The 14,102-nt window shown below is 37.3% G+C and overlaps 1 protein-coding gene across 1 annotated transcript in view; it reads left to right on the top strand.

The window, feature by feature from the left end:
• LOC126176085 (zinc finger protein 16-like) overlaps window positions 1-13,737 on the top strand; it is an 80,320-nt gene extending 66,583 nt beyond the window's left edge. The window contains exon 3 of the mRNA XM_049923222.1: window positions 12,747-13,737. Coding sequence (XP_049779179.1) covers window positions 12,747-13,126 — 380 coding nt within the window. The 3' untranslated portion in view covers window positions 13,127-13,737. The remainder of the gene's footprint in view (window positions 1-12,746) is intronic.
• The last annotated feature ends 365 nt before the right edge of the window (window positions 13,738-14,102 follow it).

The following is a 14,102-nucleotide window of genomic DNA, read 5'->3' as shown; positions in this document are numbered from 1 at the left end:
GTGGTAGCCTTTCACTATGTTTCATTGCCCCCCCCCCCCCCCCTTTCCTTGCCATGTGCACATTTGCTGTCATACCCTGTATTGTTATGCAGTGGGAATGAATTAGTCTAATGTACATCTTTAATGGTGTGTCTGCCTCTACTGTGTGGGACTTTTCTTTATTTTTTAAAATACAGTGCTGTTTATTTTTGAGCAGATCTTTTCTATATGTTGGTGAGATACTCTGCCTTTTGCGAGACACTGTTGGTTTGTTTTACTTTTCCCAAACATGTTTTAACACTGTTCATGCTATCATCAGTGAGTTATAGTTATTTTCCAGACTTACAAGTGGCATTTTGGTAGATCTGTAATTACCACAGATCTTTTCCGTAAGATGTTTCCACATCATAAATCAATCTGTAGTCAATTTCAGGAACTTGCTACAATCAACTTCTGATCATTGTCCCCCTTGGTCTTAGGTGGCTACAATCAACTTCTGATCATTGTGCCCCTTGGTCTTAGGTGTGGTTCCTTTTCATTTATTGTTCTGTTTGGAAGTACTTCCTTGTAGATTGTTTTCTTTCCATTTATAAATACGTAGATTGTTTTCCTCTAAATATTTATTTGCCCATTCTATGTCCATGTTAGTTCTTGTCTCTGCAAGCATGATTACATTTTCTTTTACTGGTGCTGACTTATCACTCACGTACACTATAATCATTTGTGGACAGACTATCAAGCTTTGTGCTACTCCATGCTTTGCCATTGATAATCTGAGTAAAAAGTTTCCACCACATTGTTTAACATCTATCTTAATGCTACTCTTTTTTCTCTGTTTTCTACAAATGAATCTATTTGACTGGCTTCATTCCTGTTGATAGTATATCTTGGCAGTTTTTCTAACAAAGCAGTGTTGCATACACAGTCAAAGGTTTTGAGAGATTCAGGAGTATGCTAAAAACTTTCTTCTGTTCTCCTGATTCCTTGATTATGTATTGTATTATATTGTATCCTTGTTGATCCACTCAACCATTCAGTGTACAGAAGTGTGGAACACAATATGGGACAAGTTAAGCAGATGATATGAGAATATATGCAGACACAGCATTGTTCCTTATAGTGTACATCTCACTGAAGATTTATTGTATATGTATTCATAACAATATAAGAATAAGTTCAAATAATAACACTGGTCGTAATCACACAGCAAAAATTCATTAATGGACAATAGGCTATATTTCTATTAAAATGGTTTAATTTTGAAAGATAATCAAAATATATAATATAATTTGTGATAGAACACAGTCAACTAAATCTTGTATGCTGTAGAAACAATGTTTTGTTATAAGTCCTCTAAAAGTTTTTTAAAAATTTTGTTGGTTCTTGAACACTTTCTATTTCTTTTGAAAGATGCTTGTACAGTTTGATTCCCATTCATTTATTATGATGATTTTGCAGTTTAGTATAAAGGGGAAGTATATATATAATGGCCTGGTGCTTCCTGTCAGAAGATTCAAGGGGCATCCTGGAGACATTTTCGCTGATGGCTCAGAAATCCGATACGAGAGCCAATTTGGCGCCCACAAGCGAGGCATATATGAGTCGCTCCAGCAGGAGGGTTAGTCATAAGCTCATGTCTGCACAATCGTTTTGCAGCTAAGTTGTTTAGCCATACTTGGTCATGCATCTTGCTTCCATCTGCAGTCAGTTTCCTCCATTTGCTGCAACCGTCAGTGAGTTGTTCCCTCTTGTCTCTATCAATATTAAATGTGCACGTATCATGCTTGACACAATCCATAAAGGATAGTGAAGGTCTTCCATGAGATCTCTTTGCTCCTGCTATTTCACTGACTAATGTGTGCTGGGGCAGACAGAAGTGATCCATACGATGCAGGTGTCCTGACCATGGCAGGTGATGTTACTTGAGCGTAGCAGTGATACTCCTGTTTTGCAGTTTTCGGTACTGTCTCATTTGCCACATGATCCTTCCATGATACTCCCAAGATGCTTCATAACCACCGCAAGTGAGAGGCATTGAGCTTTCATTCCTTTTTGGCATACGATGTCCAAGTCTCAGCTCCATACAGGAGATTACTCAGCACACATGATTGATACACAAGAATTTTGGTCAACAATGTAAGATGTTTGTTGTCCCATACTCGTGTGTGGAACTTTTCAAAACTGCTGGCAGCCTTTCCTATTCTTGCATTTATCTCATCATCCAGGGAGAGATCTTCTGACATTATTGAACCAAGATACCAGATTTTATCGACTACCCTCAACAAGGAGCCGTCCAGTTTGATGACAGGCGGATCTGTGGATCCTTGTGCCATGACAACCATCTTCCATATGTTTATAGGCATGGAGAAGAGCTTGCATGCAGTAGAGAATTTATCCATAAGCACATGCAGATCATCTTGAGTGTGCACTACAAATAAAGCATTGTCAGCAAATAAAAGGCTATTTACAAGCAAATCTTCTCGGAAGCACTTGGATCTGACTAGAGGAATGTTGTAGAATTTTCCATCAGCTCAGGTATACAGATGAATGCTCTGGTTAGTTTCACCAAAAGCAACTTTGAGGAGTGCTGAGAAAAAAATATTGTACAGAGTGGTAGCCAATAAGCAGCCTTGACAAGCACCTCTTTTCACAGAAAATGGGTTAGATGTGATTCTGTCGAAGACCATAGCACCTTCCATATCTTTGTGAAAAGCCTTGGTCATCTTTAAGAGCTTTGGAGGACACCCTATCTTCAAAAGTACTGCATACAGTCTTTCTCTGCTGACTGTGTCAAAAGCCTTATTTAGGTCGATAAAGGCAATGAACAGAGGCATTTTCTGCTCATGGTACATTTCCTGAATTTGCCAAAGTATGAAACCCACATTGTTCCTCAGGGTATATGTGCTTTGCAAGCTTCTGAAGTCTAGCCAACACCACATGGGCAAATGTTTTTCCAGGTATATTCAGATGTGAGATTCCATGGTGACAGTTACAATTGCTGCGACCACCTTTACCTTTATATAAAGTAACAATATTGGCATTGCGCATGTCCTGCGGCACAGTATCCTCAGCCAACATTTCAGCAAGAGGTTGAAAAGCAGTGGAAAAACTGGCTGAAGTTTTACAATTTCTGTCGAGATGTTGTCTTTCCCAGGGTACTTCCACATTTGAGGTGTGCAGTTGCTCTTTGAAGCTCCTCCATAGTAGGTGTAGCATTCAATTCATGGTAAGGTGTCATCTGAGGAATTTCATCCATTGCAGTTCGATTAATGTTGATGGAATGTGAGTAGAGGCTGGGGTAATGTTCTACCCAACAGTGCAAGTGATGATTTCGATCTGAGATGACTTTTCCATCTATTTCCTTGAGTGGTACACTCTTTTTTGTGATGGGTCCATTGGCCCGTTTGATGCCCGAGTACACACCACCAATGTTGCCAGCATTGAAACACTCCTGTAGGCCAGGGCAAAGTTACACCCAATAGGAGTTGATGCAGTTGCAGACAGTGTGTTCAACAGCTGCCTTTGCTTTGCTTAGCTCCCTGCATGTAGAACTGCATGGGTTTTTATGCCAGATGACAGTGGCCTGACGCTTAGCCTCAAGGAGAGGTTTCACGACATCTACCTTCTCGATGAACCAATCCTGGGATTTTGCTTCCAGATTACCAAACACATTTCCAGCCATAATGCTAAGAAGTGATTTTATCTTCTACCAGTCTTCAGAAATAGGAGCGGCTTGGTCCCAGGGATCCACCTCTTTTCGTATCTCATCACTAAATACTTCTACTGCAGCAGTGTTTCTTGTTTGGCAAAGATTAATTTTTGTTTTGGAAGATGTTCTGACAGAGTGAAACTTTTTAGTCACAAAGTGCACTTTCGTCACTACTAGTGCATGATGTTGTGAAATGCAGAGTCATAATGCATTTTGAGATCCCAGTCGGGTTTTCGGTACAATGCAGCAAGTCATTGCGGACAGTCTGGGGTTAGTAACATCTTTGCCCTTCCAGAAAAAAAATGTAATTTTTTTCCGATATTGAGCCTTCTTCTGGTAGCCTGGTTTCCTGCAGTGCTTTTATAGCGATATTGAGTTTGACTAGCTCTAAGTCGATAGGAACCATTTTGCGTCACTCTTGTGAGCTTCCACAGGTGTCTGGGAAGCCTAGCGGAATAGTGTGGATGTTCCATGTACCGATGCATAATGAAATATCTTTACTTTTTATTTTATGTTTATTTTTTGTAGCAGTGGGTGTTGATATTATGGTGACGACTTCTAGCAGTGCTAGTCTTCCATAACCCAATGGAACAATTGACACCAGGATGGCCCAGTACCTAACTGACTGGGGGCTACCCAGCTTGAATTGGGCTGTGACTGGCCAGTGGACCTACGATGGGCCCTCCCACTGTTAATAGCGACCGCTGGCACCCACTCCTACACCCATTGGAGTGAGCTTATGACTGATAACTGATGCTACCTGTGTTGTTTTCACTTGGATGGAGTGTCCTCTCCATGGATGCTACTGCACCTGGGATGCAGATTTTGGGTGATGGTAAGCTTACCCACTACTTATGCCACCCTCTCGGCCTAGCTGACTGGTTCCACAGGAGCGAAAATATGTGACGTACGGAGTCAGGTTGGCTGCAGGCAATTGCCATGCATTTCCTGTTAGACCGTACTTGCTCCTACTGGAAGTGCTGATTCCAGGTTTCAATTTGGAATTGTCCCTCTCCTATAGGGATGGCGTACCATTGCTAACGACGTCCATATCTCCAAAGACAAGAGATGGGAAATAGGATAGGTTAATAGGAAAGAAAGGGTGTTGTGAGACACACTTTGTCTGGCTTCTCTGCAGAGGCCTGTCCGGCTTGGGAGGCCCTACCGGTAGCTATGCTACAGCCGACATGGCCCTCTGCTTCCCTGGAGCACGCAAACCTCTCACCCACAGACACAGTGCTACTCTAAGGCAGTGTCTCCTGAGAGGGAAAGGGGAAGTGGTCTTACAGTTTTTTGATCTTGTGTTGTAGTGATGACTGTCCAGATTCCCATAGTCTATTGATGATTTGATCAATAGAACATAACAGTTCAAATATATACTGACTAGGGAGAGGTAGTATGTTTAATTTTTTAATATTCAGGTGTCTCTTTGCGGTGTATACAGGATAATTCTAATTTTGTGTCATGAAGCCTGCCACTGCTTCTTTTGTGGACTTTCCTTTCCTTAATCCATTCTGTGCTTCATCCAGAATATTTTGTTGTTCTCTGAATTTTATAATACTGTGTGTAATAGCTGTTTCTACAATTTTTGATATGGTCAGTGTAATTGTTATATGTCTGTAGTTTCCAGGATCCCTCTTGTCACCAAATTTATAAATTGGCACTATTTCATTCTTTTTCAGACATATTGGGAACAGAAAATTCTCTGTTACCAAGTTTACCAGGAATGTCAGAGGTTTTGCTTGGTACTGTGAGCAGTGGTGATTACTTTTGCAAATATTCCATTTGTGTCCACTGTGTCTTTGTTTTTCATTGAACTGATTATGTTTGTAACTTCAGTATCATCTGTTGGCAGAACGAATAAGCATTTTGTTATTTCCGGTGGAACTATACTCTTACTAGCCACTGCATCATTTTGCTTTATTAGGTTTGGAACTGTGTTTACATACTGTAATAATGATTTAAAGTGGAACACACTTAATGTTAGCCTGTCTGTTCTTTCCCTTGTGCTTTAAGCACTCTTTTATTTTATACATATCTCTCATTTTATGCGTTCCTCTTTGTTATTGTGAATGACCAGACTGTTTGATGAGGTCCCAATTTGATGTTTATAATATCTTGATTTTAGTTGCCTCATCATCCTGCTGTATTCTTTCTTCTTATGACTGTAGATTTCATAGTCTGCTTGACTATTACATTTCCTGTCTTTTGTATTAATATTTTAAATCTTCTCTGGCATTCATGACTTGTCTGGTGATAAATTTCTTACTGTGTGTTACATTTATCTTTCTGCAGACCTTTGGACAATCTGTGTTTATGTGGTGGCTTAAGGTTGAAATTATATCTTTCCAGTTTTCTTCGACATCTTTGTTATATGAAGCCTTCCAATCTTCTGATCTGAGTACCATTTCCAGTATATTGATGTTTCCAGCATTTGCAAGTGTTCACTCTACAACTAGATTTCCAGTTCTGATTTTCGTCTTCTGTAGCTTAATTACTGACCTTGGTGAACTGAAATGAGTGGGTTAATTGTGTGTACTTTGAGTTTATTTTAATATATGTTTGTAAAAAGATGATCTAGTATTGTGACTGATAATTCAGCACTCTGTGTTGGGTTATTTACATGCAACTTCATATGATATGCATGTACATCATATTGGAGAGATTTTGTACTGTTGCTCTGCTTCAGTGTATTTACATTTAAGTCACAGTTGATATTAAGTATGGAAATTCTTTAAATGCTTTTTCAGCTAGTGCCTGAAGTTCATTTAGGAAGTTTTTTATCCTAGATCTTGGAGACTGATGTAGGGTAAGGTGGGGTAAATCTGACCTAGTAATTTCTTGTGGCTGTAAAGTGCTTATCCAAGGTCAGATCTTGATGTTATATACGTTAAATTATAGGTAATATAAGGGAGCAACTGTTTGCAAAATATTTTTGTTATACCGTCAATAATTTTTGAGATATCCACATTTTAAGAAACATCCATTTTTGAAATTTGCAAAAATGGTGGGGGTAAATCTGACCCTCTATTTATTTGGCTGATTTTACACAGAAATAGTTCTAAATGAATGGTTTTTTTGGGAAATAATTACAAGCAATTATGTTTTTTACGTAAATGAACAAAATGTATTCAAAAAATAACAAAGTTTAGTGTACTAAATATACTGAAAGTTAAATGAATGTAAATTTTAATTGAGAAAAGATGATTTCATTGCACAGCGGTGCAACAGCAATGTCGATCTCAGAATGTTAAAATCACAAGCGACAGCTGGTAAAGACATTCCCATGTGCATTGCAGCAACTGCTCGGTGAATATCGTTTTGATTGCATTTTGTCATTTTTCGTTTGTAATTTCGTACCATTTTCTTATAAATAAACAAAAATCCACGTTGTTTCCATAAATAAGTAATTCCATACACATAAACAATAAAAAATATGCAGTCGGATTTACCCCTCCATTTAGCGGTCGGATTTACCCCACCATGCCATTTTTCATTTAACACACATAGAAACAATTTACACGAAATTTCCAACACAAAACAATACATACACTGAATAGGTCACTAAATGCACTACAAAATCACTTACCGTTTGTTTTGCAATCGTTTTATTTAATAACGTAAATCTAGTGATGGAATTTGCACAAAAATTAAATTGAAATAATGAAAAACACACTTGTTGTCTTTTGAGTGTCTAAATGTCAAATGCAGCAAAGCTGTCAAGGTGACATTTTTGTTATTCTGAATGCTCTGTATGGTAACACTAATTCGAAATCGCTCCGGCTTTTCCATTTCTCACAAATAGAGGGCAGTCGGGTTTACCCATCCAGTTGGATTTACCCCACCTTACCCTATATCTACCACTAGACATTTGTCCTCTTGAAAATTTGTTGGAATTGCTGCTGCTTCAAAACACAATTCTCTAGCATTTGTAATTAGTCTTAAAACACATTCACTTATACTACTGTCCCCATATGATGCTATCCCACAACTTTTATGTTCAGTTCCACAAAAATATAGCACTTCTTATAACCCTGTAAAATTTACATTTTTATTTAATTTTCAGCCAGTCCATGCTCAGTCAGTATGAAAATATTTGGCACTTCAGAACAAGGAAAACTTCTGTCTCCACTGTTCTTTTGGAAGTATACTGAACATTTTGATGAAATTTTCAGAAATCAAAATTAGTTTCAATTTCTTTTCTGTGTTCTATTTAATTTTCTGTTTTGTTTATAGATATCAGAATTCCTGGTCTTTCAGTTGTGCAGCTTCCATATTCCTTAGGTCTTTCCTTCTTGTGACTTTGTAACTGATACTTTGGCAATAAATAATCTTTCAGATGACTTGGTTACCTCATGTTTCTTCTAGCTTGGCATGTTGAATTTCATTCTGCTGCTGAGGTGGTTGGTACTGATGCCGAAGTGATTGCAATTGCTGTTGGTGAAATTGGTACTGATCCTGGTGAGGTTGTCGCAGATGCTGTTTTTCTGCTGTGGGAGTGATTAGTGCTGATGCTCGAGTTGTTTTTGCCATGGAGGTTACAGGTTTTGCAACAGTGTGATTCTGCACTCGCTGAGACAACATTTTTGACTAATGTAACACCTTCATAGTTGCACTGATTGCCATCTTGATATCCTCTTTGTAATTTGCATGATGCAGATCGCTGTCAATTTCTCGAATAATGTCTTTCTTGTTTTCTGTTATTCTGAACCAGTGGTCAGTTGAACATGTTCATACAGTGTGTGAAGTTGTGATCTACCAAACTGCTATGTAATACGCTCCAGTAACTCTTGTGTCTGCAGTAACTTGATGCATATAACTGTGGCAATAAAAAAAGAATTCAGCATTAAGTTTTCAAGAGACCTAATAGTCTTTAGTTTCTTTCAGTTTGGCTAACTGAGTAATTTTCACACTGTGCTTCCTAATATTATCGAAGCCAACTTTCATTACCAGCATATTGGAAGAGAGATATGCATTTCTGCACTGTACTTCAAGCCACTGAAGTTCCTGGGATTGTTCCATGCCACTTATTTGTTGGAATTTTGCCTCCTATAATTTACAAAGCCATCTCGTTTTTAAGATATAATGTAAAATACGTGATGTACTATTGTGGTAAATGTGCAGTGACTTTGCGATTATTTCTGCAATAATCATCAACACCCATTTACAGTATTGGATATTTCCTGTTCTGCAACTGCAGAATACTCTTCAGTCCATCAATGATGTGGTCTTCCTAATTCTTTCATTCCTTGGGATTGATACTAAAGCACTTTACATGCCAGCTATAGATCAGAATAACATGTTGCTTCCTGTTTGATTGGTATGTTAGTACATCATGTACTATTTCATCAATATTGATATCACTTTTTTAAAACCTGATTTCTGTTTGTTTCCTCATTTGTTTATCAAAGTTCTTTTTACTATCCTGTTACAACAAATGAAATAATAAAAAGAAACTTTGTTATGTTCTTTTATACATCTCCACTTTACACAGTTACATAAAGACAGAAGGAAGTTCTATTTGTTAGGTGACACATTTCATCATAGCTCCCCCCCCCCCTCCCCCCCCCCCCCACACACACACAGGAAGAAGAGAGATAAAAGTTGGCTCCATCATGTTTTGCCCTTCAAGCTGTTACCCAGTATGTTGTTAGGGAAATAATATTATCATCATATGTTGCTTATTTCCTGCCTCTGGTGGATAATACTGTAGATAAATTCTGAAATAATTGTAAAAGTTTTTATACTGCCAAAACTGGGCGACTATTATCTTAAATTATAACACGACATCCTGTAGGGTTTCACGAATACTCGTGTTAGTATTTTTATTACGTATATCCAGGAAATTCTCTAAAAGTAGCAAAATAGTGTCTGAATAGATTTATTTTTTCAGTCAATTTGTACAACTTCCTATTTGATTAAATTTTATACTTCATATACAACTCATTAATGAGACATTGTGCACTCACCAAAAATTTTTCAACCATCAGAAAGCCACATTACCTTACATATTTTGCAGTCATCTGTTATATTTTGTAACGGTATTGTTCATTATCTTCCCACCAGTTCATCTCATCCCTTAAACTGATGGTGTCGCCATGGCGTCATGGGTGGATGTGCGTGGATATCTTGTTCATTGTGTATGTGAGAGTGTGTGTTTAGGCTAAGAAAAAAGTGGTAGAGTGAAAGCTAGTGGTATTTCGAGCTCCTTACTATACATCAGTCAGCTACATTTTGGTGATTGCCTTCTGTCAGTTTTGTTTGCACATTATGTTCTGGTGGACTGAAACATGTGCAACGACCATTTCCATCAAGGCACCCAACATGGAGTGCCACATGATATCTGAGTTCAGTCTCTGAACTTCCCACATTATAGCTACAGATACTATTTTATTTTTTATGATGAGATAGTGACTGCAAAATTCTGCTTGGGTTGTGTGAGTACGCTTTAGATTAAGTAGTGAACACTTTATGAGAGTCATCATTTGTCAGAATCATTATGGGATTTTTTCATTTAAGTCTGTTATGTGCATTGCAGTGACTGCCACTGTGAATGGAAACCCTCTGAGAGGTTTTGCCTGATCAGAAATATTGAATATAACCTTTGCTGTGCATATGTGCAATGTTCCAACCCATGGATTCGCTTGTGTCACCTGCTGGTCATGGTGTATGTTTCAGATTTAATATTACAGAATTACTTTTTTATTGTTTTACCATGCTGTGGAGACACATGTGTAAAACATCTGCAGCTTTACTGTGGTGTGTGAGGTCAATAGTGCAAAGCTTAACAGATTAGTGAGACTCCTACAAGAGTGATTGCAACAGTGAGTCCCTCATTGGTTAGGTTGCAGATAATTATTGCGAGATGACACATATTGCTTCTATTGTTTCATTTACATACCTGGCATATGTTGAAAGCATCATTGTGAGCTACAGTAGTGTCCCAGGTAAATTTACCCAAGGAGAGAAAGCAATGTCTTCTCATCACAAAAGAATATGCATAGCGAGACCCGAGAGAGCTTACAACAAAGAATTTCATATTTTCTGTCAAATCAATTGAGTGAGCTGGCATTATACTTACAGTGCTGATCTCTCATGTGGAAGGAGCGGCACTGAAATCCTAGACTGAGCTCACAGTTGTAAGTTTTCCATGTTTTGCATGAGCTTCTTTATGCAATTGCCAAGATGATGTCTTGTCTTCTGGTGCACAGTCTTTATTGACTTCACTGTTGGCAAGATATTCAAGTCCAGCTGCAAATTGAAGGAAAATAATTAATAATATGAGAATAGAGTAGAAAACATCTCCTCAACTAAAGATTGGTTTGAGCACTACGGTGCTTTACTAAGCATATTTCTTTTGTAGGTGGTATGCCAATACATTGCTCGTGGTTTTGAATTGACTCAACCAGTCAGTTATAGAAGGCCTATAGTTTAATATGGACTCTGAATTGCAATGCAACTTGGCATTTTCACATTGATGAGCCCATGCCATATGTGACAGAAATGATAAGTGACAAAAAAATGCCTCGGACTGACTGGGGATCAAATCCTGGATTTTTAGATTTGTAGTCAGCCACACATCCAATTAGCACTGAAAGATTATTACTCACTAAATAGAAGAAATGCTTGAAATGTGATAGTCACATAGAAAAGGGCAGTAACATGCTAAGATTCTTTTTTCAGAGCTAACACAACTCTTAACTTTCCTTCATTTGGACAATTTGCAGTCTGTTGGTTTGAGTAGTGAAGATATGCCATCTGGAGATTTTAGTGGCCAGTGTGTGACTAGCTTCGTTATTTTGGTCTGAAATTATTTTACAATAACAAAAAATGTGATACAACTGTGAAAATTTGGATGGCTAAATGGAGGCTAGGAATATCTGGTAGGTTTTTGCCTTACTTTCCTAATTCACATCATTTTAATTCCACAAATTCACATGATTTGCCCATCAAGAGATGCTGTTATGTAATACGAGCATAGACAGTAACTTTCTCCAGCTGTGCCGTGGTTAATCAGCAACTGCGCTCTAGTTTGTGTTATATCTAAACATCAGGCTACTTGTAGTGGAGACAGTTGTTGCAGTCTTGATATGTCTCCTGCGTAGTGTATTATGCACGTGATCATAATCAGTGCACAATAGATGCAGTCAAGTGTGTAAATTATGCCCAATGTAAAAACTTGGAATTTTTATATCGTTATTCATTTTAAATCAGTAATTACGAAATAATATGTACAGTAGATACACTGATAAAGTGATGTGTGTGTGTGTGTGTGTGTGTGAGAGCGTGTGTGTGTGTGTGTGTGTAAGAGAGAGAGAGAAAATATTTGTACTGTTATAAAACATAACTTATGATATGCAAAACTGTAGACATGAGAACTTAAATTAAATCTAATGACAAAATATTGTATCTGATAAAATTCCATTCCTCCATTTTGATGAATGCACTATGTTAATTTATTTAAATTCAAACACTCATGAAGTAAACAGGTTGATTTTCCAAGAGGATTTATTTTGATTGTCTCTTAATGTGTTAGCTTGTATATTGCTACTGGCAAGATTAGAGGGTCAATAGCCTCAGTATTGCCATGAGCTTTACAAATAATGCTTGGTACTGTCAGATACTTCATACCAAAGTCACAATTAAGAATTAAGATATGAGCCCAGAATATTAAGACATATTTGGTGTTCAGGAACTGTATTCACTGGGTCATTTAGATTAACAGTCATTGATATAAATTCACCTCTCATCTTATCCCAGGCTCTGCATGACATTATCAGTATGATGTATTTGTACCAGCCATTCTGGTAGTCTACTATTATTGTGGCACATTGCAGTAATATTTATACACAGTACCACAAGCAGATCTATGTCATCAACATCTTGTAGAAATCTAATTTGTAAGACTTTGATGTTAACACTATTTTAAAGAACCTCTCATTTCTCATCTTCATTTAAAAATACAAGGGGTATTTTCCATCACTAATTGTTTTCTGTCATTTCTCTCATAAATGTTATATTAATTCTGATATTGTGTTTCTTCTTCAAATATTTATAGGTTCTACACACGCACATCTGAATGACAGGAGTTTACGTACGCATCCAGGAAGATGGTCATCTGCTTTTGTAGACATCAGTGGAAGACGGAAACGATCAGTTTTGTTGAAAGATTTGAGCTTTGAAGCAGCAGAACTTCTTCACCAAAATAGCAGTCCAAAAGGAAAAGGGATATATCCTTGTAGAGGTTGTGGAAAAGTCTATCGCTGGTACCAAAATCTTGTAGTACATCAAAGAATTGAATGTGGTAAGGAGCCTCAGTTCCAGTGTCCGTATTGTCCAAGCCGGACTACTCAGAAAAGCAGCTTGATTACTCATATCAAACGAAGACACCCAGACAATCAGTACCAAGTGACTAGTAGTGACATGGAGTTATTCTAAAAACATTTGCTTCATTTATGTTTTAAAAAAATGATTTCAAATTTTTGTGAAAAGTTCTAGTGCTTAAGGTTCTCAAATTCAAGTTACAATTAAGGTCATAGGAGGATGAAACATGCTCCTCAACATGTTTGTTTGTTTTGGCAATATAGACTGTTCTCACATAGTGTCCTAGCTTATCTTTTTCCAAAAAAAAAGTAATTGATGACACATAGCTAGCGAGAAAAATTTTTGTAGTTATGTGATTGCAGAATTTTTTTGTAAGAGTCCCAAGAAGATTTTTCCAAGCTTAGCCACATTTTCATGACATGTTAGATAACAGAATAAAAACATAGATTTTTCTTGAACATTATGAGAAGCATGTACTCAGACAGTTAGAGAAAAAAAGAAAAATTTCAGCGGAACCATTTATGTGAGAGGTATGTAATCATTTTAGGTAGGGGAGCAAAAGATGACTGTTCATGAAATAAGCATGAAATCATTAATTGATTCCAGTACTCAGAATTTACCTAGAGTGTTTTGCCTCAGGTAATGAAGGCCCCTGTTGACTGTCCAAAAAGTTACTGTAAGTTGAACTCTATACATAATGTTTTTTTTTTTTTTTAAAAAAAAAAAAAAAAAAAAAAAGAAACATGTTCTCAGTGGCAGTGGAATTTTTAATTGATCATACCTTATTGCACAACATTAAAAAGATTGATAATAATTTCACTAAGAATATTAAAGGTAGATTGATCTGATACAATGCAGTAACAACGTTGTTGTCAGGAGTGTGAAAGTCATTCATAGATCCAAAACAGCATAGCACTAAGGAAATGAATTCTGTTTTGTGGTAGTAATTCCCTCTTTTTGTACTGAGGTGTTGCGTGTTGTGAATGTAAACCAGAAGTACAAACAATTAGTAAAGAGTATACTCAAATGTACTCCATTGTATTGTGGTTTAGTTTGTTTTATTAAAATGAAATTCTGGGACTAATCTTAC

Source organism: Schistocerca cancellata, chromosome 3, assembly GCF_023864275.1.
Source record: "Schistocerca cancellata isolate TAMUIC-IGC-003103 chromosome 3, iqSchCanc2.1, whole genome shotgun sequence".
Taxonomy (NCBI): Eukaryota; Metazoa; Arthropoda; class Insecta; order Orthoptera; family Acrididae; genus Schistocerca; species Schistocerca cancellata.
Note: the sequence above shows the minus strand (reverse complement) of the source record. Positions and strands in the feature narration are given on the sequence as shown.